The 26,079-nt window shown below is 42.5% G+C and overlaps 1 protein-coding gene across 2 annotated transcripts in view; it reads left to right on the plus strand.

Annotated features, from left to right (window-relative positions):
• The first annotated feature begins 7,763 nt into the window (after positions 1-7,763).
• Positions 7,764-26,079, plus strand: part of LOC119647004 — a 66,289-nt gene continuing 47,973 nt past the window's right edge. The window contains exon 1 of one of the 2 annotated variants that reach the window (XM_038047731.1): positions 7,764-9,728. Coding sequence is in view for 1 of the 2 variants with exons in the window: in XM_038047733.1 (XP_037903661.1) it covers positions 9,717-9,728 (12 nt within the window). In the remaining variant the exon portion in view is untranslated. The remainder of the gene's footprint in view (positions 9,729-26,079) is intronic. The other variant, XM_038047733.1, reaches the window with a different exon arrangement.

Genomic DNA, 26,079 nt, shown 5'->3' on the forward strand with positions numbered 1-26,079 from the left:
TGGGACCCTGGCCAGGAATCGGTATTAGAAAACCACGTGGCTCCGAGCGAGCGCTAATCCCTTCATAAGTTTTGTAATCAGCTACGCATAGGTCATGCCTCAGTGAACTGGAGTAGAGGATTTATTGCCGCCCCTGAATGTTACTGCCATGCACCTTATATCCGATGTGCTGAGTGTGCTCCATGAAGTACAAAAATTGATGAAATAATAGGCAAGAAGAAAGAATCGGCTGCGTTTGGGCGCAGTACGAAAATGAGTAACTCAGCGCAGTGCTCAGCGATGCAGGCAGCAAGGGCTAAAACACCTGACAGGACATTGGAATGCGTATTCCCAAACAAACAGTAATTCTCAGAAAGTGATACGGCTACCGATGCAGGAACGCAATTTCAGTACCGTGCAGTTCTCCTGTTCCGAAAGAATAATAATAATAATAATCCTTGACGCGACAATCCAATTGGAACTGGTCCTTGAAGTAATTAAGACTATAGCGTAGGAGACAATGTGGTTAGCATTGCGCCCGCTCATGATCTTTACCTTGATTTGGCTCAAGTAGTCATTTTGACTGGTATCTGAGGGAAAATCTTTGAACCTGAACAGGTGAATTTGGGCTTACGCCGAGTGAAGCAGAGTTGGATACCCTTACAAGAGCCGAAGTGGAAAGAGTAACCAGGAAATTGCGAATGCAGTCCAAAGACGTGAAAAAGGGGCTAATGAAACTGGAAGAATTCCTGGCCCGCATTTCCTTCTACTAGCGGACATGGACTGCTGCGGAAGATGCGCAGAGCATAAAGAACTGCTCTTTCTTAGTCTATTGCAAAAGGAACTGAGGAAGACGCATCTGCAATAGACTTTGAAGTAGCCTCCAGAACTACAAGAGAAAACAAAGAAGACAAAAGAAAACAACAAGCTCCCTATTAGAAAACCCTCTGCCCAAAGTGAAAGCGAATACGAATTGTCGATCACCAAAGGAAAAGACGATTGAGGACCAACTGGAATGGAAAGCAAGGTATTTCCGGAAGTTCTCTGAGAGATCTGTTATAAGATCAAGCTCGACGACAGTGGAGCGGAAGTGCCTTCCATTCGAAAAACAACGGCAACGGAGTCCTCATTTAATTGGGCCCGAAAACAACAAAGAAGAGAACATTCTGTGTGAGTTATCAAAAGCCTACTGGGAAAGAAAGCTCTGATTTCTAGTCGAAAGCCTATGTGCTCGTTAGAAAATCGAGATCGTGAAGGTTGAAGTGGAGAAGACCATGAAGTGTCAATGTCCATAGGTAACAAATGCTCGGATAGGTATCGCCTTTGCGAATTCTCTAAGCCAAAAGCTTGACCGTAGTGGAAGTTGCCAAGGACACTCCTTAACAGCGGGAAAATCAGATTGGGTAAAGTAAGGTAAGATAAGGTACAAACAGGCGGATAGACACCTGTAACCTGTGTTACAGGTGCTTAAACTATATGCACACATCTACAAGCTGCACGTGATCTAACAAGAGGAAATCATGACGCAGATGCAGACAGAGAGACCTTCAATGAAATTGAGTCTTCAAGGATCGTAGTGCGTTTGGTGGAAGCATTGCAGACACTGCTGGCTGGGTGCGGCGTCCAGTCTTCAGAGCGGAACTGGAAAGGGCTATAACGCAGCTGTAATTATCCCCATCCTACAAATTAACAAGTACGAGAGTGCAATCACTCCCGAGTTGCTAGCGTAGTGCACTGAGGAGGTAAAAGCTGGTCTAGTGCTAATCAACAAACAGTACAGGAATAGGAACTCAGCTTCATGGCATCTTGACTTAAGGGGTATCCTTGTCATCTGGGTTTGGGCCTGCATCCGACTTTACGTTTTTGTCCAATACCGAGGGGATGGCTTCATCTGAATTCTGTGCTTAGGGATAAGGGTTTCTAGCGTTTATCTAACACCGAACGAGACAATGTCCTTCTTTCGACGCAGGCTTGATGCTCTAAAGGACGAACGGCGGAGAGGCGAACCCTGGAAGGGAGTAAATTCAATGCAAAGTCACTTTAATGAGACTCCAGAAAATTGAAAATTCTAGCGAGAACCGGGCTCATAGTTTCAAACACCTGATCCACGCCAACGTTCCAGCACACAGGCTGCGAAGGAAGCATTCCCGATATTACCTTTGCCTCGGAATCACTGGCACCGCCGATGAAAAAATGACAAGTTTTGAAAAACTTCTCGGCAAGAGGCCACCAATACATCGTATTAACACCAGGAGATTTGTCAAAGCTTTTCGAGGGCACTTCGGAGATGATGACGTTGTATCGGATACTTCTGCAAATTTAGTGATAAACCTAATAACGATAGCCTGCGGAGCTTCCACGCCCTGAAGGACACCTAGCCGTGACAAGGTGTCTATGCATTGGTGAACGGCGGAAATTGCCGACCAGCGGAGAAAGTTTCATCCAAACCAATTGGATCTTGGCCTTGAACTGTGTTAGAACACTTCATTCAAGACCGTACCGGCATCCTGATTTAAATCAGGTGCCCATTCATAGCTGAGTCGGTTGGTAATCCACTTCCAGTCACGATACAAATCTCTCTGCTACCAGTGAGATATGAACCACCAAACCATTCGGAGAGGTCTTCACAGAAGGTGACGTCAACGGTGACGAGAGAGAGATCTAAACTATGTCGAGGTTTCGTTCAAAAACGGGAATTAATCCTTTTAACTGGACTAAGCATTTGGAAATTTGGAGGAGCGACCTGTTGTTGGCGTACCTGGTCTTCACAATTTTCGATATATGATAGTTTCCTAGTCATGTGTGCTGCCAGTTAGTACCGAAGTATGAGCTTATTTTGATGAGTTTCTGACTAGATAGGCCACCTTTAAATCGTATTTCCGTAATAACACGAAACGATATATATATATAGTTCAAAAAGCCCACGGACCCTCTTCCCGCCCAACCGGACCGAGGGGCGACCAACCTAAGGATGGGCTGAAGGCAACATCCAAAGGCCCGCATCACAGCGATGATGCGTTTTAACGCAAAGTGTGTGCGACCATGCGAAAATGTATTGCTACATCCCGATTGTCGCAAACACTTCAGCCAATGACGCGGAGGTCCTACACTACAGAGACATGGATCTTATATTGAAGACAGTGCGGATCAAGACTGAAACCCATTAGGTCAGATTGTTACCGGACAGGACTCTTCGGACTATAGCACAGGTTGCAAGGATAACTGCTTTTTGCATCTCCATGTATAGTCCAGCCCTAAGATCGAGCGTTTTCAGCGCTTTATGTAAGTTCTGCGGGACTAATCCCGTCGCTGAAATTATTACTGGGACTACTTGGATCTTTTGTAGTCTCCAAGTCTGCTTCATATCGTCTGCCAAGGGGCCGTAGTTCCGGATTTTTTCGTGCTGTTTTTCAACAGTGTTCCGGTCCAACGGTACGGCTACATCGATTATAAAGCACGCTCGTTCTTCCTTCAGAAGCAGAACTAGATCGGGTCTGTTATGATTTACACTGTGGTCGGTGGCAATAGTGTGATCCCACAGTAGTTTGACCCGATCATTTTCCAAGATTCTCTGCGGAGTATACTTATAGTAAGGATGGTAGGTTGCCACTAAGTTATACTTCAACGCAAGGTTTTGATGGAGAATCTTGCAGACGGAGTTATGACGATTGGTGTACTCGGTACCGCTCAACATCCTGCACGCAGATGTTATGTGCTGGATGGTCTCCTCTTCACAGTTGCATAACCTACAACTGGAGTTGGTGATTGAGGAGTCGTGAAGAATGTACCGTTTATAATTTTTGGTTGGGAGCGAAGCATCCTGAATTGAAGTTAGGAATGCTTCGGTCTCATAGAAAAGTACACCATTTGTCAACCATTTGTTGGAGGCTTCGATGTCAATGCCTGACAACAACAAATTTTTTATATGACCTCCGTGAATGGGTTTCTCTTTCCACATGTCGATCTTCTGTTGGACTGAAGTAACATTCGACATGGGATCCCATTCTCTGCTTCTCAAGTTCAAAGGAGATAATTTATTATCTGCCATGACGGTAGCCTGATGTATTTGGCTAGAGGATTGTTTCTCATAGAAAAACTCACGAAGAGAATGCACTTGATTGTAGTGCAACGTTTTTAAATCAAGTACCCCCCTTCCTCCCTGATGACGTGGGATAGTGATCCTCAATTTTTCGGCAGCTCTATTGTGCATGTTGTTGTTTGCAAGAACTACCCTTACCCGTCTATTGACAGATTCTAAATCAGTATTATTCCACTGTATCACACCGAAAGTGTATAGAAGGACGGGAATGGCAAAGGTGTTGATTGCCATGATTTTATTTTTCCCGTACAGCTCAGTTTTAAGGACAAGATCCAGACGCCGCTCAAATTCCCTCAGCAACTTAGATTTAATTATTGCCACAGCAGGTGTTGTTGCTTGCAATATGCCGAGGTATTTGTAGACGTCGTCCGAATCCATGCCCTCAATTCGGATGTTATTTTGGCTGTATCCTTCGTTGTCGGTGTGTTTTCTCCGAACAATTGTTTTTATGCCACATTTCTCCAAACCCAACTGCATGCCGATATCCCTGCTGAACTGGATGGTGATGTCCAGCAAGGAGCGAAGTTGGTTCTCGTCTTTCGCATACAATTTGATGTCGTCAATGTACATTAAATGGCTTAATGTACATTTCGCCAATATGCCATGCTTGACTTGGAACCCGTATTTGCTTTCATGCAAAAGATGGGATAGCGGATTCAAAGCCAAACAAAACCACAGTGGGCTTAGAGAGTCGCCTTGGAAAATGCCACGCCTGATTGGTATCTCTCCTGATGTTTGCGAAGATACCGATAGCTTCGTGCTCCAATTCTTCATTACTGTTCTCAGAAGAAGAACAACATTCGGGTTGATTTTATACAAGCGTAACACTTGTAGTAACCACGAATGTGATATGGAGTCAAAGGCTGATTTATAATCGATGTAGGCTGTCGAGATTTTTCGTTTTTGGTGGACAGCCTGCTTTACAGCTACCGTATCGATTATAAGCTGTTCTTTGCAGCCTCGGGAGCCTTTTGCGCATCCTTTTTGCTCCTCAGCTATCAATTTATGAACATCAAGATGTTTTGAGATGTTCGCGCACAGAACTGAGGTGAAGACCTTGTAGATGGTAGGAAGACAAGTAATTGGTCGACATTTTGAAGGGCAAGAGACACCCTGTTCCTTGGGGATGAGGAAAGTTATCCCCTTGGTGAAAAATGGTGGAACTAAATCAGGATCGGCAATCATCTGATTAAATTGATTTGCCAATATCCTGTGAGTGCTCTTGAACCGCTTCAGCCAGAAGTTGTGAATTTTGTCAACTCCTGGCGCCTTCCAGTTACCTGCCTTGTCAAGGACTGCTTTAACGTCGACTTCAGTTACGTCAGGCATGGTCATTTCGGGGAGGGCCTCGCATGAACGCATAAGGTGTGGGAGCCACGCTGCTTCTAAATTGCAACGACTGGATTCGCTCCAAACACTTCTCCAGAAGTCTTCTGCCTGATCCAGATTGAGGTTACTTTCCCTACCTGAGTTGATGAGATTTTTGTAGAATCCTCGTTGGTTCTGGAAGAACAAGGTGTTGTCTGTCCTTCGCTGAAAGCTTTTTTGATACCTACGGATGCGATTGGAGCATACCGCAAGTTTCTGCTTCAGCACCTCGAGGATTTCTTCGATTGGCATATCATTGGACAGATGGTAGTTTCAAATGATGTTCGCAACGCATCTGTGCACTCTTGGTGATGGATTTCCAAGGAGTGCTTGCGTCACACGACCAATCTCCTTTCTCAACTTTTCGACTCTTTTGTTGAGTCGAAACACCCAGAACGGCAAAGTCCTTCTGCGCATACCTCTGTTATTCGCTCTAAGATGTTGGTTATGGAGACGAATAACCGTGGCAGCTGCAACGTAGATCAGGCTGTGAACCTCTGTAGCAGTAATCTCGCTAGCCAAACGATCAGCCAAAATTCTGTCAACGGCAGCAATGATGTTAGTAGTTGCCGAAGTAAACTTCAGTTTTGGGATCCCTGGCCTAGCGTCTGGGAGAATCTCAGCATACTCTGTGAATGCGACCTGGAATGCGGTCAAAGCCTCATTATAAATTGGGTCGACATCCCCAGTTACTAAGCTTCTCCTGACTACTGGATTCATGGAGTGCCTTACAGGTGGAGTACTTGTGTTACTCCTTTGACTAGTCCGGTAATTTGATGACTCCAGCCCGAGCTGAAGTGAAACCTCTTGGAAGATTTGTTGCCTAGTTGGTAAGGCAACTCGGTTGTTATTCACGATCACTCGGTACTGGTTGACGACGTTCTGTTCCGGAACATGACTTAGCTCCGGAAATCGGGTTATGAACGCGTCATGTAGTCGATGTCTGTACCCTGATGGATTCCGTTCCAAATCCGTGACACGGTAATAGGCGCGGACGATAAATTCGTTGAGTTGGCTCGTCCAAACCATACGACGCCTAGGTCTCCCGTCCCTGGTGGTTGACGGCATAACCGCCAAAACATCCAAGGGCGAAGAGCCGCTCTGATGTTGTTGAACGACCCTTATCCGTGTTGGGTACTGTCTTCGTGTCCCTGGGGTCCCATTTAAAGAATTTAAACCAAAGTCCCCAATTTTATTCCCACGAGTAATGGGGAACCAGTCAGCCCTGCAACAGAGCCCCAATGTTGCAATGCCCTATGGTTACCTCCAAAGGTAGGGAAGGTATTTGGAGGGGAGCCGCTGAAATACAGTGTAACGTCACTGCAATTCATCCGATAGGCGCGTCAATTCCTTCACCCCGGAATACGGATTTGTTAAGGAGGTTTACTCCCCCAGAAAGGGAAGAGTCGGTAAGGGAGAACGAACACAAAGGGGAACGTTCTGCTTGTCCGCGGCTACTTATTTACAAGATTAACTTGCGATATTCGTAGCTGACCCGGTGGGTCATGTCATTATCCGCAACCCATGACACGCGCCTGGTCGCATGCAGCTCTGCGTTTGCAACTCAGGTGAGGATAAACCTGGTACGCCAGGTATATATATATATATATATATATGCACATGATGTATAGACCTGATGACGAAGCAACTCCACCTGGTTGTCACTACTGGAACTGTCAGCTTGCTCTCCTCGGTAATGTTGTGGAAGTAAACCTAAATCTTACGCAGGAAGGTTTGCCCAGAAAATTCAATATTTCCCGAAGTGGATACTGCCTTTGATAACAAAAATGCATTCCAACACTTTTCCTCAAATTACAGATGTCTGCATTACCAGTAATTCGCAAAACGAGGACATTTCCATTTCGATATCGAATCCATCCGCGAATGGGATGGTTTTCGCAAAGCTCAATGCAAATATTCAAAACAAAACAAGTGCGCAAACTCCAGAGGGAAAGGAGTTTCCATTACGATACAACCACTACACGACTTTTCCTCTTTAACCTACACGACCCACACAGCCTTCATATCTCCCCTAACCAACACAGTGGCACATATTTGGGGGTGTTCTGTCGCAAAGGTGCTAAAATGGCAAATTTCACGAAGCTTTGAACATGTGTGCGGCTGGTGTATCCCAAGGAGGATGGTGAAAATGCACAAGACGTTGTTGGTGGATTTTCCTTTGCAACTGCTGAAGTACTCTGGTATCTACCAAGGAGTGTTGTCATGATTGCGGACTCGGTTCGACGGTCGTAGAGCCATATGTGTGAGGGGCTAAGGATATTCGGGGAGATTGTGTGATTTTTTGTGTATTCTGCGGATTGAAAAGGGTTCGAGCCAGGTTTTGCGGAGACTTTCTGTTATAATTTACGGGAACGGAACCTAAACAAACCTCGGATTCAGTTTGTCCTTTTTGTCCTGAATGTCCGATTGCAGTTGGTCTTCCTTATCGACACGTTTTCCACCTCACATATGTGTGTACCATTGGGACGCGGTGGTGTGCGTGGTCTCGTGCGAATACATCGGAATCTGCCAGGGTGTTTGTGAAATTTTTAAGGAAAAAGTCAATTTTCCATATTCGCGACATGGAACTTTTATTAAGTTGCCAAAAATTCAAAACTTGGTGACATCTAATATATAAAAAAAAATTTCCATTTAATTTTCACAAAACAGCAAGCCAGAATCTCCGGTTAATCGTGTTTAATCTCAGATATTTCGAAATCTCTTCCTGTATTCGCGTATTCTCGTAATATAAATTCAAAATCGATTTAGTGTCTAAGAATTTTTTCCTTTCGATTCCTACATAGTTTATATATGTATGTGCTAGGATAAAAGTCATCGCGACGAATTCAAAAGGATACGATTAAACTTTTGTTTTTGCTCTGTCGTTTTACGTTTTCGCAAAGTGTCCAGATAAGGAAAAATCGCTGGCGAAAATAAGCAAAAAGTTGATTTTTTCCCGTAGCCTCGCCTCAATAATACAAGCAATTCGTCGCGTTGTGTGCGTGTGAAATGTATATCCTTTCGTTCTTCTAAAAACGGTGCTATTCCCGTCAGTTTTTCCGAATCTTATGGAAAATAGTGGAAATTAATATCGCAAGAAAGGACGGGAGACGGGAGATCTAAATGAATAGCGTCTGGTAGAAATCACTAACCTCTATGTGTTCTCTTTTGGATGGCCAGTGCTGCACCAAGGATCGTGACATATATGAAACATCCACCCAAAAAAAATCTGATAAAATACGAGTGAAGGTGTTGAATAAGGTTGAAATCTAATAGAGTAAAGTGGATATCCGACTTTGGAATCATGAAACCTTGCTTGAGCCGAACAAGGTAGTGGATTTTGTAAAAAGGAGTTCGGGTCCTCGCATTGCTTGGGCTTTCCTCCCATGGACGAGCCCCGTCTTAATAGGGTCACATGGAATGGAACGAAACGGGGCGTAGTGTTCGACTTTTATGGAAATATAATCGGAATAAACAAGTCCTTTATGGAATTTTATAAATAATAAAGAAATTAGCAAAAATCACTTCTAACTCGTAAAAAAATTGCAATAAATTTGGTAACCGTCAAGCTATCGGGGCTTGGTTTCAATTGGTAACTAAACAAGGCAATGCTCTAATATTATATGATAAACAAGTAACTTCCTAAAATCTAATTATAACGAAAAGATTAAATTCGTAAACTATCCAATATCTTACAACTAACGCTAGCATTACTACCTAAACCATCATCGAATCAGAGTCGTAAATTGAAGAGGATTTAGTCGTGGTTCTCTGTAGGGATTAGAGTTTGTATTCCAGGCTAGAAGGCTGCACATTGGCTGGATCGAGTTCCGCTGCATCGGGAAGTCGCACAAAGGCACGCAATGTGTGAAATAATCTCAAAAATGTTGGTGTGATGGATAAATACTAAAAAAACTGCCTCATGAATAAAGTTCACCCTAACAACTGCCACTTACATTGTGTATCATCAAAATTTAGATAATAATTAATCTGAAGAGTGTAAATTGCTGGGGACAGACAATCACGCCTACCAAATTGGAGCCTGTTCGAAAACGCAGGAGTAAGATCGGAGAACGGTTGCGGTGGAATCCAAGTCCGAGAATAGGCGAGCAGGCAGGCAGGAAGAGGCAGTCCGGCAGACAGACAGAGAATAGCAGCCAGACAAGCATATTTTCAAATTAATGCCGAAACCAAATCTAGACGAGATTTTTAATGAAGGCAGGGGGCAACCGACAGAGCCCCCGTTCAGGTTCTGTTGAGGCATGTCGTAATGGCAAGAGAGGTACGTGGCCTTCTTTTCTCACACATTTCACATATTTGGTGTTTTTACGGAATCATATTTTTATCACATGAATCTTCCAATCTTGCAAGGATCCCGGAATGTGTAATTGTTGCCCTTCTAGGATGCTCCGTTCAATATTCAAACCCGTTCCTCGCTAGGCTTAGCCAAATATTTTTTTAACTTTTATCACCTCCTTCGCATATTTCCACTTTTTATAGTCCTTAGTCCTTATTATTTATTGTTTTCATTATCAGCCCATTCGTATGAATTCGCCCACATTTTTTCCACAGAGCCAGTGCACACGGCCAGGACACAGAGTGTGTGGGGAGCTCCTATAATACTATAGAGCGCTGTATACAACGCAGCGTATCTATACGTACAACATCTCATTGATAAAAAGTTTTTTTCTTATTATTTCCTAAAACGAGGGAGCCTCCAGAGCACACCGCGAGGCTCTGCATTTGGGAGCATGTTCACTATGTCCTCGCACAAGCGGGCGTGTGTGTGCGTGTGTTGTACATGTGTACATCAACACTGGGTATACCAAATGAGCCTACAATTGTGCAGAGTTCGCTTTCGAAAATGATTACTTGAGCTGGTGGCCGACCATGCGCATCGCCACCCCGTGGTGAGAAACTTCTTGGTCAGTGTTATCATAAGTCAGGGTGTGGGAGGTGAATTTTCGAATGAACCTCCCTCTTTCCCGCCTTGTGTCCTACGTTCCCTGTTAGGAATTGGTGCAATGATTAAGGTGATTATTTTTCCCAAAAATCGCTTTAATTGCATTTTCGTACCCTGGAAATGAGGGTAGTTCTCCCAAACTGCGGGCCATGTCACCCAGATGAAAAGTGCTTACTCCTGCACAAATGTCGGCCTAGGAGATGCAGTAAATCATCTTTCGTTTTAGGGAAATTTCGAAGTTGTTAATGTAGGAGGATTGTGTGTGCATGCAGTTGTGTACAGCACGTGGTGGTTATAAAATAGTATCTAACCAGTCATTATGTCGATATGTGTTTGTCTGTATGTTTGTACATATGACTCTATGTATGTAGGTTTGTATATTTTGTGTTTTGCGAAAGGGTGTGGAAATTTTCGAAATTTTAGTATCACGAAGATAGATATCAATCCATACATATAGATGCGGATTGGGGTGCAGATATTTAGAGGAATGGTGGAGCACCGGCTCGTTCGCAATCGTCACAATCAGCTGATTGGGAAGGATGGAAAGGACTATGGTGGAAAAGGGCGATGCATTGAGTGTGTGTATATTTTGGGTGGAATGCGGGTTGTAAGGCGGTTTCCAATTTTTAAGAATTAGGACTTGCAAAGTTCCTTGACAGATCAGGCTCTGCTAAATCCTTTCTAGCCAGCTAGGTTCCTAATTAGGATATATGATCCAACAATCTTAAGTTTTCTTGTGCCACCTTTATAACTTTTACCTTATCCATTCCTAAAAGGTAACTTTTCTTTTTTTTTTTTGTGTTCCAATTACATAGATCCTTTCTGAAGCTTCTGCTTGATCGATATCTCCCAGACAATCTCCGGACGGTTTCATACCTTGGTTTCTCTTTGTCCACCCAAGGAATCCTAGTGCTTCTTAATCCTTAGCTGGTTAAAAATTTGGTTATTTAGACTTTCTTGTAGTTATTAGTAATAAAATGAAAGGGAACTCTGGTGCGGACACCATAGTTTACTGAATTAGCCGTTGCTGTATCGACCAAACCTTTCTTTTTCTCGGCAAAAAAGCTCCTGTTGTGTCTCCTTTGGCAGCCAAGAAGAGTCAGATAAAGCAATCTTTTCTTCACACTATAGAGATTCGACTGCTACTTGTAGTCCAGCCTAAAATGAATAGACAAGGGGTAGCTTTCTCCAAACTATAATTTTCTGATTTTGAACGTAAATATATCTTTTGGAAGCGACTCACCCTCTTCTTCAGTACAAAGCTACTAAGAACAATTGCGATTAGTCATATTAGTTTCATAAAGGCAGTTACCTGAATCTGTGTTAAATAACCGAGTCGCGCCTTCGCTCAAAATTTCAAAATTTTCCCAAGGGTCGAAGTTTGTCGTTCAGTTTACATGACGGAAGAGCTCTCTCTTCGACCACGTGTGGTGCAACTGATGATCTTATGCACGACTTTTGTTTCCGGACACTATTTACCGCTTCCTTGATGTGCTCATTAAATCTAGTCGTTATCAAGCGTTTAGTCTGTCCTATGTATATAATATTACAATCGCTGCAGGTTGTTCGGTAGATCCCGCTTTTTTCCTCCGCTGTCAAAGGAGCCTTGACGCTTCAAGTAAATCCCGCCAAGTAGACGATCGACTCGAACCTGCAACTTCCAGTTGAAATTTTTTTATCCAATTCCTGATGTTGTTAAATAGGTAGGAATACGAGGTAATTATCCGCCTCATAGAGGTCTCCTTATGCTGCGAGAATAGTGTTGTATCATCAACATCAACGGCCTAACAACCGTTATCCGGTCTAGACCTGCCTTAATAAGGAACTCGAGATATTCTGGTTTTGCGCCGAGGTCCACCATTTCGATATCCCTGAAAGCTGTCTGGTGTTCTGATCTGCGCCATCGCTCCATGACAGGTAGGGTCAGCTGGATCATCCTTATCCATACGGATTAATTGAGGCGGATTCATCCACAACCTGATGGTCGTGGTATCGCTCATAGATTTCGTCGTTATGTAGGCTACGGAATCGTCCATCCTCATGTAGGGGGCCAAAAATTCTTCGGACGATTCTTTTTTCGAACGCGGCCAAAAGTTCGCATTTTTTTTGCTAAGAACCCAGGTTTCCGGGGAATACATAAGGACTGACAAGATGGTAGTATTGTACGGTCAAAGCTTTGATCCTATGGTGAAATATTTCGAGCAAAACAGTTTTTATAAACTGAAATACGCTTTGTTGACAGCCAGCAACCGAATTTCATCGTCACAGCTATTATCGGTTATGATACGTCCTGCCTTCATTAATGCGCAGCCCAAGATCTCGCGCCACCTGTTCGATCTGGATGAAGGTAGACTGTACATCTCAGGTTGTTCCTCCCATAATGTCAATATCGTCAGCGTAGGCCAGTAGTTGGGTGGACTTGAATCATTTTCTCCAGAACCAGGTTGAAAAGGGCGCATGTTTTGGACCGTTGTTGATGGTGAATGGTCTCGAAAGTTATCCTGCTGTTTTTATCTGGCCTCGCACATTGGTCAGGGTCCGCCTAGTCACTCTTGTCAATTTCGCCGAGATACCTAATTCTCTCATGGGCGTGTACAGTTTAATCCTGCCTATACTGTCATAGGCGGCTTTAAAGCCGATGAAAATATGGTGCAACTGATATCCATATTCCAAAAGATTTTCCATCGCTTGCCACACAGAGAAAATCTGATCTGTTGCTAATTTGCCTGGAGTGAAACCTCTTTCGTAGGGAGCAATTATGTTCTGGACTATTGAGCTATCGGACCAAGCAGATGGTACCCAGCAACGTGATACCTCTGTAATTGCTGCACTGTGTGATATCCCCATTTTTATGTATGGGACAGGTAATGCCTCATTGCCAGTCGTCAGGCATTGATTCTCTGTCCTACACCTTGAGCATCAACTTATGAACTGCTTGAACCGCGGCTGAAATTCGATCGACCCCTGGCGACTTATGGTTTCTAAGCCGGTGGATTGCACGGACTGTTTCTTCCATGCTTTTTGGGGGCAGCATTTGTCGTCGTCTTCAGTTGGCGAGACCTCAAACTCGCCGATATTTTAGTTGTTTGGGAGTTCTTCAAAATACTCAACTAATCGCTCCAATATGCCCATTCAGTCGGAAACCAGATTTCCCTTTTTGTCTCGACAGGATTAACATCGAGATGTGTAAAGTTTCATCCTGCTGATTTTTTGGTAAAACTTGCGCGCCTGGTGCGGTTGCTTCCTGTACTTTTCGAGCTCACAGACCTGTTGGTTCTCCCAGGCTTCCTTTTTCCGTCTGTGAAGTTGCTTCACCGCTCGACGGAGTTCGTGATAAGTCTCCGCGCCTGCCCGCGTCCTTTGAGAATGTAGCATTACTCGGTTTGCAGCATTCTTCCGTTCCGTTGCTAGCTTACATTCATCGTCAAACCAGCCGTTCCGATTCTTTTTGCGGCTGGGGCTAAGTACGTTTGGTACCATATTTATGACAACATTCTTCGGTCTAGGCCTGCCTTAATAAGGAACTCCAGACATCTCGGTTTTGCGCCGAGGTCCACCAACTCGATATCCCTAAAAGCTGTCTGGTGTCCTGACCAATGCCATCGCTCCATCTTAGGCAGGGTCTGCCTCGTCTTCTTTTTCTACCATAGATATTGCCCTTATAGACTTTCCGAGCTGGATCATCCTCATCCATACGGATTAAGTGACCCGCCCACCGTAACGTATTGAGCCGGATTTTATCCACAACCGGTCGGTTATGGCATCGCTCACAGATTTCGTCATTGTGTAGGCTACGGAATCGTCCATCCTCATGTAGGGGGCCAAAAATTCTTCGGAAGATTCTTCTCTCGAATGCGGCCAAGAGTTCGCAATTTTTCTTGCTAAGAGCCCAAGTTTCCAAGGAATACATGAGGACTGGCAAGATCATAGTCTTGTACAGTAAAAGCGGATTTCATCATCGTAGCTGTTATCGGTTGTGATTTTCGGCCCTACATAGGAGAAATTGTCAACGCTCTCAAAGTTGTATTCTCCTATCCTTATTCTTCTTCGTGTTTGACCAGTGCGGTTTGATGTTGTTGGTTGATTCGACTTCGGTACTGACATTGCCACCATATACAGGGTGCGGCAGCATAACTTCCTTTTTTAAAATGCGCGCCACTCAGTTAGTTGATGTCATAGCGGAGCGCTAGTGGTCTCGTTCAAGAGGGGATACTGTAAAGTTTTGTCCCGACACGGTTCAGTCGCCATCATGCGTTGGAATAGTGAGGAGCGTGCCTTTGCCGTTGAGGTTTACTTTTCAAGCGGATGTTCGGTTATTGCAACACAGCGTGCATTTCGGTTAACAAACAAAACATGCGCTACTGGGCTGACACCAACCCTCGAGAATTGCATCAAAAGCCTTTGCATTCACCCAAAGTCACAGCGTGGTGTGCAATTTCCTCAGCCGGAATTATTGGTCCCTGGTTTTTTGAGGAAAATCAGGTTACAGTGACAGTGAATTCGGACCGGTATGTAAACATGCTACAGAATTTTTTTTTCCCACGGCTAGAAAATTTGGATTTGGAGGACACTTGGTTCCAACAAGACGGTGCAACAGCACACACTTCAAGAGCATCGATGGCTGTTTTGAGGGAACACTTTCCAGAGCGCCTTATCTCAATTAGAGGCGATTTGGAATAGCCGGCACGCTCTCCCGATCTGTCCCCTTGTGATTTTTTTCTATGGGGTTTTCTGAAATCCCGTGTTTATGTGAACCGTCCCTACAAGATTTGAAGACCAACATCCAACAAGAAATTGCCAACATAACACCTGCTATGCTAACAAGCGTCATGACAAACGCCAGAAATCGGTTTACGCAATGTATGGAGAATGGGGGACGTCACCTAACAGATTTGATCTTTAAAACAATGTAAATAAAAACTTTAGGCATGTACCTACATTCAAAAAAATAAATAAATATTTTCCCATGCATACAATAGTTTTTATTGAGTTTTGAAAAAAGGAAGTTATGCTGCCGCACCCTGTATTTTGTCTTGCATTCATTGATGTGCAACCCAAGATCTCGCGCCCATCGACGCTTGATCGATCTGGATGAAGGCAGTTTATACGTCTCGGGTGGTTCATCCCAGATGTCGATATCGTCAGCATAGGCCAGTAGGTGGGTGGACTTGAAGAGGACCGTACCTCTTGCATTTACCTCAGCATCACGGATCACTTTCTCGAGCTGCTCTTTTTATCTGGCCTCGCACATTGGTCAGGGTCAGCCTAGTCAGTCTTATTAATTAAGTCGGGATACCGAATTCTCTTATGGTCGTGTACAGTTTTACCCTGGCAATGCTATTATAGGCGGCTTTAAAGTCGATGAACAAATGGTGCAACAGTTCCAACAGTTTTTCCATCGCTTGCCGCACAGAGAAAATCTGATCTGTTGCTGATTTGCCTAGAGTGAAGCCTCTTTGGTATGGGCCAATGAAGGTTTGGGCGCATGGGGCTATCCGGCCTAGCAAGATAGTGGAGAATATCTTATAGATGGTACTCAGCAACGTGATACCCCTATAATTGCTGCACTATGTGATATCTCCCTTTTTATGTATGAGACAGATAATACCTCGTTGCCAATCGTCAGGCATTGATTCGCTGTCCCATCCCTTCAGCACAAGTTGATGAACCACTTGGTGTAACTGGTCGCCTCCATATTTAACCAATTCAGCTGTAATTCCATCGGCTCCTGGCGACTTATGATTTTTAAGTACATGAATTGCACGGACTGTTTCTCCTAAACTTGGTGGTGGCAGTATTTGTCCGTCGTCTTCAGTTGGCGGGACCTCCAACTCGCCGATGTTCTGTTTGTTCAGTAGCTCATCAAAGCACTCAACCCATCGCTCTAATATGCCCATTCTGTCGGAAATCAGATTTCCCTCTTTGTCTCGGCAGGATGAGCATCGAGGTGTATAAAGCTTCATCCTGCTGATTTTTGATCCTGGATCTCTGTTGACTGCGGTTATTGCGGGATCCATTTCTCTTTTATATGTGCTACGGAGGGCTGCGTTGTGGATAGCGTCAGTGTTAACTCTCATCTGATTGTCGGAGGGGATTCTGGGTGGTGTTGTTATTCGAATTCGGAGCACCATGCCAATTAGATAGTAATCCGGTACATAATATAATATAATTTTAATATCATACTTAGGGCAGGCTTCGAGAGTCCGCTTAACTGCCTCGTAGAAGGTATCCTTCTCCGACTCTGCATTCTCCTCTGTAGGGGCGTGAACATTGATAAAGCTTATATTTCTAAATTTGCAGGTTTCATTTTTTGGCTGACTAAAAAACCTACTCCGAGCACATAGTTTACTGGATGGCCACTATAATATATGATGAAGTGACTTTTCTCCAGGAAACCCGTCCCTGTCCAACGCATCTCCTGTAACGCTGTTACATCAGCCCTATATTGGAACAGGGTATCGGCTAGCTGCTTGGCAGCTTCATCTCTGTACAGGGAGCGCACGGTCCATGAGAAAATGCGCAAATCATTATTCCTTTGTCGTTGCCGGACTCGTTGTTGTATTATCCGTCCAGTCCGAGGGTCGTGTTGTGGCTTCGTAACAAGTTGTTTTCCGTGTAGGATTGTCAGCCCTACCCAACCCCCAACCTGGAGAACCGGTTGGTACAATTTGTTCCGTTTTTAGGCGCGAGAGACTCGCCTTCATCCTTCTCGGTCTGCAGCTTTTCGTGAAGAAAGAGCTCTCCGTGGAGATGGAGATAGTGTTTGACAGTAGAGCTGTTGGTATTGGTTCGGCAGGCGTTTCCCAGGTTTTATGCTCCATCGTTGGTATCAATCCCCTTTGACCTATACTACCCTTTGACCACCTTAATAATTTGAAATAAAATGCGGTATTTTTTGTTGAGCAAACCAAAGATTAATTGGTAATGAAAATGCATGGTCACATTTAATAAGGGCGCTTAGAAATAAATTAATGAAAATTAGTTTTTGTTTTGAATGTACACTACCTTAAAGATCTAGAAATGCTACAACTGCGGCATGATATACACCACTTTGCCACATATTAATCGAACCGATAACTCCTTACAACACTAATAATAGCAATTATCAAAGGCAAAATTTCTCATTTGAGAATAGGCTTAAAATTATCTTTGTTACGGTTTTGTTGTAGTAAGATACACTTTAACACGAAGCATGATACTGGAAAGTTTGGTGTAAATGTCAGTGCAAAGCCGGATTGAATATCGGGCTTGTTCAATGTATACTCACTACGAGCTGTATATATGTAACTGGAACCATCATGTAGCCAAATACTTTTACAAAAAAAGTCAACAAAATCATTCATATCTGAAGGATCCAACTTCAAGTTCTCGATTTGTTTTAAGCTGTGCCATTAATAAAAAGATTAAGTATTAATGAAAATTCATAACCCTGGTACAGGCTGTTACTATATTTGGGTACATCAGTCCTTCAAAATTTGATCTAAATCAGTCAAATAGATCATCAATCTCAATCATGTCAACCAATCTAAACGAGTTGGAAAAGCTGGACGCTTCGGGTATAAAGAGTTTGTGTTTATCTTGTGTAGGAAATTTCCTATGCACGTTTTCCCATTCGTACATACCTAAAAATTCTAAACACATCATATGAAGGAATATGTTTCCAAATTCCGCCCTCTATAACTTTGTTATTAATAGTTGGTTTTTTTTCAAACTTTCCAAAACTGTGTATTATATTATTGCCTATTACGGTACCGATTTCGTACTTCTAGGATGAAATTGTGGGGGATTTTCATGGTAATTTACTAAAATATGGTACTTGAGCAGATATAGATTTCGTTTGGATGCACCATTATGATTTTTTCAGATTTTTCGGTTGGATAAGTTATGAGAACAAGACCTGCTACACTTTTTAGGGCACACATTTTGAGCCCTCACTCCCCTGTTTCATCCAGTATCAAAAATACCCTCGTTTCAAAAAGTACTACTTTCATTGGACGCACCACACGACTATATTCTGTGAAAAAAATTACACCCCCCTTTCACATACAAGGAGAGCCCCCCTCGAACTCAACATAAAGTGGCACCACTTGTTATATATAATGGGATTCACTTCAAATTTCATGACAATTTGTTCAGCCGTTTCCAAATAAATCGGGTGTGACAGACAGACAGACAGACATCGAATCAATTCTAACAAGGTTTTGTTTTACAAAAAAAAACCAAGTTTCGAGAAAAGCGCGTTTAAACAAACCAGAAACCGGAACTCATTAAGTGGCACGATTATCAGCTTACAGCCGATTGAGATTTAACAAAGATCAGTGATGAATATTAGAAGATGTTCAATTTCTTGAAAAGGCAGATGACTGGAGACAGTTAAGGAGACTAAACCACCTTTTCGCGAACATCCCTTATTTTTATTTTTCATTTTCCTCATTCAGCAGATGAATCAATATCTCCTACTAAGCTGGTTCAATTTTGTCTTTATAATTTTGTTCCTACTCCTCTACAATTGGTTGGAATAAATCCCGGTGTGGATTAGCTGTTGAAATATTCTTCTGTTTCTTGTTTGTCTCTAGGTATGTTACTGAAAAAAGTTTAGACTGTGGCTGCTACGCTTATTGCAAGTGTTAGATACCACACGAATCCATTGGCAGGAACTATGTTCTACTAGTTCGTCTTCTTCCTTTTCCTTCTGGCCCATGCAGTTAGATCTGCAACATGGGTACCATAGGATGCGATATATATACTCACCACTCCTCTTTGTTCTTGTTATCGATACCGTCACACGATACATCCAACGTCCAGCGCCTAATATATATAATTGTACAAAAATGGAATGATCTCCTCATGCAGCATGGTTTCAGATTGAATCTGAATAAAACTGAGTTTTTGACGACCGACCCCTATGAAATGGGCACAATTGTCTTCACTATCGCCCTCTACGGTTCTGAGTGTTGGCCGACTATAAAAGACAATGACCGCACCGATCGTGGAAAAACTGCGAGAGAAGTGTCTTTGATGGTATGGTCCCGTAATTCGCGCCATCGAGAATTCACTTGCCAAGATTGGTCTGAACATCAAAGTCGGGGCCGTGCAATCCACCGGATTAAAAACCACAAATCGCTAGGAGCTGATGGAATTACAGGCGATTTGGTTAAATATGGAGGCGACCAACTACACCAAGTGGTTCATCAACTGTTCCTCAAGATGTGGGACTGTGAATCAATGCCTCATGATTGGCAACGAGGCATCATTTGTCTACTACATAAAAATGGGGATATCACGCAGTGCAGCAATTATGGAGGTACCACGTTGCTGAGTACCATCTATAAGATATTTTCCACTATCTTGCTTAGCCCGATAGCCTTATAGCCCAGAACATCAACATTGTCCCATACCAAAGAGGCTTCACTCCAGGCAAATCAGCAACAGATCAGATTTTCTCTCCGCGGTAAGCGACGGAAAAGCTGTTGGAATATGGACATCAGTTGCACCATCTCTTCATCGACTTAAAAGCCGCCTATGAGCATAGCCAGGGTAAAACTGTACACGCATGAGAGAATTCGGTATCCCGACAAAATTGATAAGACTGACTAGGCTAGCCCTGATCAATGTGCGGGCCAAATAAAAGCAGCAGGATCACTCTCGAGACCATTCAACATCAACAACGGTCTAAGACAAGGGGATGCCCAATCATATGTCCTCTTTAACCTGGCCCTGGAGAAAGTAATTCGCGATGCAGACATAAATGCGAGAGTTACCATCCTCTTCAAGTCCACCCAATTACTGGCCTACGCTGACGATGTTGATATTATGGGAAGAACAACCCGAGATGTACAGTTTACCTTCATCCAGATCGAGCAGATGGCGCGAGATCTCGGACTGCACATCACTGAAGGCAAGACAAACTACATGGTGGTGACGTCAGCACCAAAAACCAACGAACGAATAACATCAAATCTCACTGGTCAAACGAAAACAACAAAGATAGGAGACTACAACTTTGAGACCATTGAAAATTTTTCTCGCCATAGAGTTAAAGCTCTTACTGTACAAAACTATGATCTTGCCAGTCCTTATATATTCCTCGGAAACCTGGGTTCTTAGCAAAAAAATTTGCAAACTATTGCCGCGTTCGAGAGAAGAATCCTCCGAAGGATTTTTGGCCCCCTACATGAGGATAGACGATTTCGTAATCTACACAACGACGAAATCAATTAGCAATACCTCCACCATCTGGCTGTGGATAAAATCCGGCGCAACAGGTTGCGATGGACGGGTTCACTTAATCCGTATGGATGAGGATGATCCAGCTCGGAAAGTCTATAAGGGCAACATACATGGTAGAAAAAGAAGATAAGCCGGACCCTGCCTGCGATAAAGCGATGGCATAGGTCAGGGCACCAGACAGCTTTTAAGGATATCGAACAGGTGGAGCTCGGGGAAAAACCGGAGTGTCTGGAGTTTCTTATTAAGGCAGGCGTATATCGGATACTGGTTGTTGCACCGTTGATGATGATGATGATTTGACTTCATTTTTGGTCGCAGGCATCAGAAATTTTACGTTTCTTATTGATATTACCTTGTCTAGCCTTGGATCTTACAAGGAAGCTTGGAGAAACCTTGGCACTTTGAGGAAAAGAGATCGGGGAAATATAAGAATGGAGATTATCATCATCTCCAAACGGTCATATGCTGACGTTCTCAAGAGTGTGAAAGCAGACCCAGAAGTCACCAATTTGGAAAATAAAATTAATGAATTAAAAAAAAACACCGTATCCGTCGCTATATCGATATTTCGGGAACAACTTGTTCCCTTCCGCAGTGTCAGGTATTTACGGTACAGTAAACTATGTTAAAGTAAAAACCATTACTAGCGACGGAGACAGTGTTGGGCTTTAAACAATTAATCTTTTCGCTAAAAACACCATGAACAAACACCACATCGCCACATTAGACGACCCAGATAGGAGATATTATGTTGGTGTTTAAAAAATCCAAGGGTGTAACTGCGGACAAACTATGACTGACTCAAATGCTTGAGGTAGGAAGGCACGTTCAAAATTAGGGTTAACAGGCCGGAGAGCTTTACAGTTTGCAAGGATATAGATGAGATAACCAGGAAGGAGAAGGATCATGAGCGCTACTGACGAAAGCATCAAGTTGATGCGGACTTAGGAATCCCAAATCCCTAAAAAAGATTTCAATGTTAGCCTAAGAACTTTTCAGTCCACCTGGTATTATCTTTGGAAATAGTCAAAATTTTACAAAATTATTTCTCTTCCCTCTGCGCAGTAAGGACTCTCCCCTAGCTACACACCCTCCTCCAACTGTAAGATTCCATAATATCTGTATTTACCCATGCTAATATTCCTTGTTGCATGTTAGTGTACGATACGATTTGTTTCATGGCTAGTCAAATTGTCAAGCATACTGTGAAAGAACCCAGCTGAATTCAGTTCTGCTCTACTAACTCCGGGTTTGCTTATTATTTAGGTACTACAGAACTATTGCACCGGTACTAAGATGTGTTTCACAGCAATGGGATCACTTTTTATCTGACTAGTTTAACCTTATTATTTTAGAATTTATGCTAAACGACATTAACTGTTCTTGAAATAGAACCTTTTAAGATCCTTGCCAGCAGATTGACAAAGTACCGGGAAGGTGATAAACACCGGAAATTCGGAGAACAGTTCCGGCGGAAGACCGTCACAGCCACTTGAGGGCTCACGAAAAAAACTCCTTCCATCTCTTGAGTTGCTGATCATTCCGGTCATGGTCTTTGAATGGACCAAGTTCGTCCGTATGAAATCCGCTGCATCTTCAAGTATTTGTAGTCGCCCCAAAGCTTGTAATCAGATGCTACCTTGGCGTTTAGATCACTGCTTTTTTTCTCTGCATCAAAAGTCTCTGTTAGAGCTAAGCAATGTAGCCCCTCCTAGTCGCCTATTAGTACAAACAAGGAATACTTTCCGTGAATTCCAAATCCCCAGCTCACATGAGAGTCATACTTTGGCAGAGTATTCGAGCCGACCCCGCTTGTGAACGGGACAAAGGCTGAAGAAAAAGAAGAAGACTTTGGCAGAGTATTCATCCCTCATTTTAGCAGTGAATACTATTAGCCGTAGTGACCTGACCTGCACCTTGACACACCTAGGCGTTACGGGGCAGTTAATAATGGTAGAGTTTCCATTTCTCCTGCCACTCCTACATACTATATATAACGGAGGACACAGAACCAAGGAACTTCTTATTGGATTGGCTTTGGCAGAATTATCTTAATATATAGATAAACACTAGGCCAGCCTTTGCGAAAGGTTAGACGACTCCAGATAGTATCAACTAATATTTTTCCACTTATATCAATGCGAGACTATCCTACACATAAGCCCAGCGACAAAACTCGATATCAATCGAATTCCTTTCAAACCTAACCCCATATTATATAAAAAACAAACCAAGCTTCATGACAAGTCCGTGTAACTTTTGCGTGTGTATACGATCCAAGGAAAAAGGACCTCATCCAATTCTTACTTTTCGGTCCAGCATTCGTAAAGTCCAAGGATATACAAGGGAGGCAATGCGATGCAACTGAATGCGGTTTCAATAAGTTTATTGCATAGGTCGCGGATGACCTCATTTCGGAAGATATCTGGAGCAAACTAATACAACGACCTACAACACATAATACGTCCCTCCTGTTCCACTACCTCCCATATTATATTATAGTCAAGTTCATTTGATATGTACGGGAAGGACTCTTTTTTGGTTGTCGTTTTTCGATTTTCTCCTCGTTTTCGTTTTTCCGTATTACCGGGATATAATGAAAGATGTGCAGCAGTGGCAGCATTTAAGAAAATTTCGTACAATGGAAATGGAGGTAAATAAAATTGGCAATAGATTTTTTAGGTTGCCTATAATTTGCTATCCGAATCTTTATCAAATAATTGAGTTACACGATGAGAGTAGGAAATTTGATAAAATGGAGGCTAGGCTGGGTTACACAAATGGCGTATTTCGTCTCTGGTATTAAAGCTTCAAATTGTGCATTAAAGAGATCATTGAATTATAATAATAGCAGCTTTCGCCGTCCTCGCTTCGGAATGGGACAAAATCAGAAGAAAATCAAGAAGAAGATTTAATTATTGGTTTTATAAAAATAGGTCCTTTGTTTTCTATGCTTTGTTTAAACAAAAACTATCAAAAGAAAATTAAAAGTTTCCGATTTTTCTATAGATTTATTTTCGATTTTTAAAAAAATGAAAACACGTGTTTCGGATAGAACATGTGTCCTTCTTCAGTGCTGGCTTTGTACTAATTTGTTCGCTTAACTCTATAGGCGTTTGTATCTTAACCTATTTAAGTAATTTACCAAATAACTACTATTTAATCATTTGAAATTGTAATATCTCCTTAGTTACTTACCTTAATCACCTGGAACAAGCTATGTAGATGAACAGTTCCCATGTCGATGTTCAACAGCCTGGCGTTAGCTTGCTTAAATATTTCCAGGCTTTCTGTGGCATGTAAATTGTGCACTTGATGCATTTTTTAAGGTTTTGCGTAAAACAAAACCTTATTATCGATTGAATGTCTGTCTGTCACACGCACTTTTCTCCAAAACGGCTTAACCGATCGGAACGAAATTTGGAGGACAGATGGGAACTATAAAATCCCACCCATGCAGCGAGTGGCATAAATTTAGATGGAGTTTAAAGGGGGGCTCTCCATACATGCAAAGGGCAAAAACAAAAACAATTTTCACCGGATATAGTCGTGTAGGGTATCAAATGAAAAGTCTCGATTAGCACTTTCCGTAACTGATATTAGTTTAATCGTGAATTGTAAACTGCGCAAATGAGGAGTCAAAATGTACCCACTTTAAGTGAGACAGGACTCATTTTCGGAAACTACCCATCCTAAAAATCTGAAAAAATCAGAGTGGGGCATTTAGATGAAATCTAGGCCTCAAAATTTGTCCTATTCCGATATCCGCTCAAATAAACTTACTAATAGTATATTACCAACTTTTAGAAATTTGTTGAAAACCCCCCTTAAATTCATCCTAATACTTCCAATGTATCAGCATAGAGGACAATATTTCGTATATACATGCTAGATTTCATGGAAATCAGTCCATTAACGCCAAAGTTATAGCAGTTCACACTTAGCGACTTCGCGCGAATTAACTGCTTCCAAAGCCATGCAAATAAGATGCTGATGTCATAATTAACGGGAATAATTGACATTCGCGTGAAATATTAAAGTCGCATTTATGAAGAATCCATTTACCTGCAGCCCTTTTTAAGGTTTTGTGTAAAACACTTATGTGAAATCTAATCTTCGAGAGATGTCCTATTCCGGTATCTATTCAAATAAATTTACTAACATTAGGTTGTTGAATATGAAATGGCCGGTTTGACAATCAAATGAAGTTAGTTACGATTTTGTTGTATCAAACTACCACCAGTTGGCGCTGTTGGTGTCGGATAATGAAGTATAAATACTCCTACATTTAATCAAGGAGTCATTTCAATTTTGAACATCGTTGTGATAACAGTGAATGAAAAGGAAACAAGTCGGGAAACCGGAAGCTAGGTGCTTCAGGTATGAAAGGTTTTGTTTGCTTCTTGCGTGAATATCCCATTTGTACGTAGCCCGTTAAGAATATGCATTTAGCATATCCGATTTAGTACTTCAGGTTGTAAATTTACACGGTAAAGACAACTTTGAGCTACTGGAATTTTGTTACTAATAGTATGATTTTGATGAAACTTGGGGATAATACGAGGGAGTTCAATAAGTCTTTAGAATAAAGTGTAAAAACAATTTTTTTGAATAATTTTTTTTTATTTTTCAACATAATCTCCTTGGAGCTCTATACCCTTGGTCAATCGTTTTTCAAGTTTTTTTAATCCTTCAGAAAAGTGTGTTTTCGGAAGTTCCTCAAAATAAGCACTTACAGAGGCAATGACGTCTTCGTTGTCCGTAAATCTCGGTCCCCCGAGTCATTTTTTTAAGTTTGGAAACAAGAAAAAGCCACTGCGGGCTAAATCTGGTGAATACGGTGGGTGTTCGACCAATTCAAATTTTAATTCTTCAAGTTTAGCCATAGAAACGAAGCACGTGTGAACTCGGGCGTTGTCGTGATGAAAAAGAATTTTTTTTCGCCAAATGTGGTCGTTTTTTTTTAATTTCTTCTTTCAGCTGCCCTAATAATTATGCATAATACTCACCAGTAATTGTTTTACCCTTTTCCAAGTAGTCAATAACGATAATTCCACGGGCATCCCAAAAAACTGTAGCCATAACCTTACCAGCTGACTTTACGGTCTTCCCCTTCTTTGGAGCTGGTTCACCCGTGCCGATCCACTGTTTTGACTATTCCTTCGTCTCAGGAGTGTAGTGGTGTATCCATGTTTCATCCACAGTCACAAACCGACGAAAAAATTCCTCCGGATTCCGACTTATGCGCACTAAAAGAGCGTCAGAGGTGACCACTCTATTTCGTTTATTCTCAGCTGCGAGCAAACGCGGCACCCATCTTGCTGATAGCTTTCTCATGCCTAATTTTTCATGTATAATTGAAAAAAACTGTACCTATTGATATCCCTGTGGCCATAGCTAACTCGCACACTTTTAATCTTCTATCCTTCAACACCAGATC

This window comes from Hermetia illucens, chromosome 1, assembly GCF_905115235.1.
Source record: "Hermetia illucens chromosome 1, iHerIll2.2.curated.20191125, whole genome shotgun sequence".
Lineage (NCBI taxonomy): Eukaryota > Metazoa > Arthropoda > Insecta > Diptera > Stratiomyidae > Hermetia > Hermetia illucens.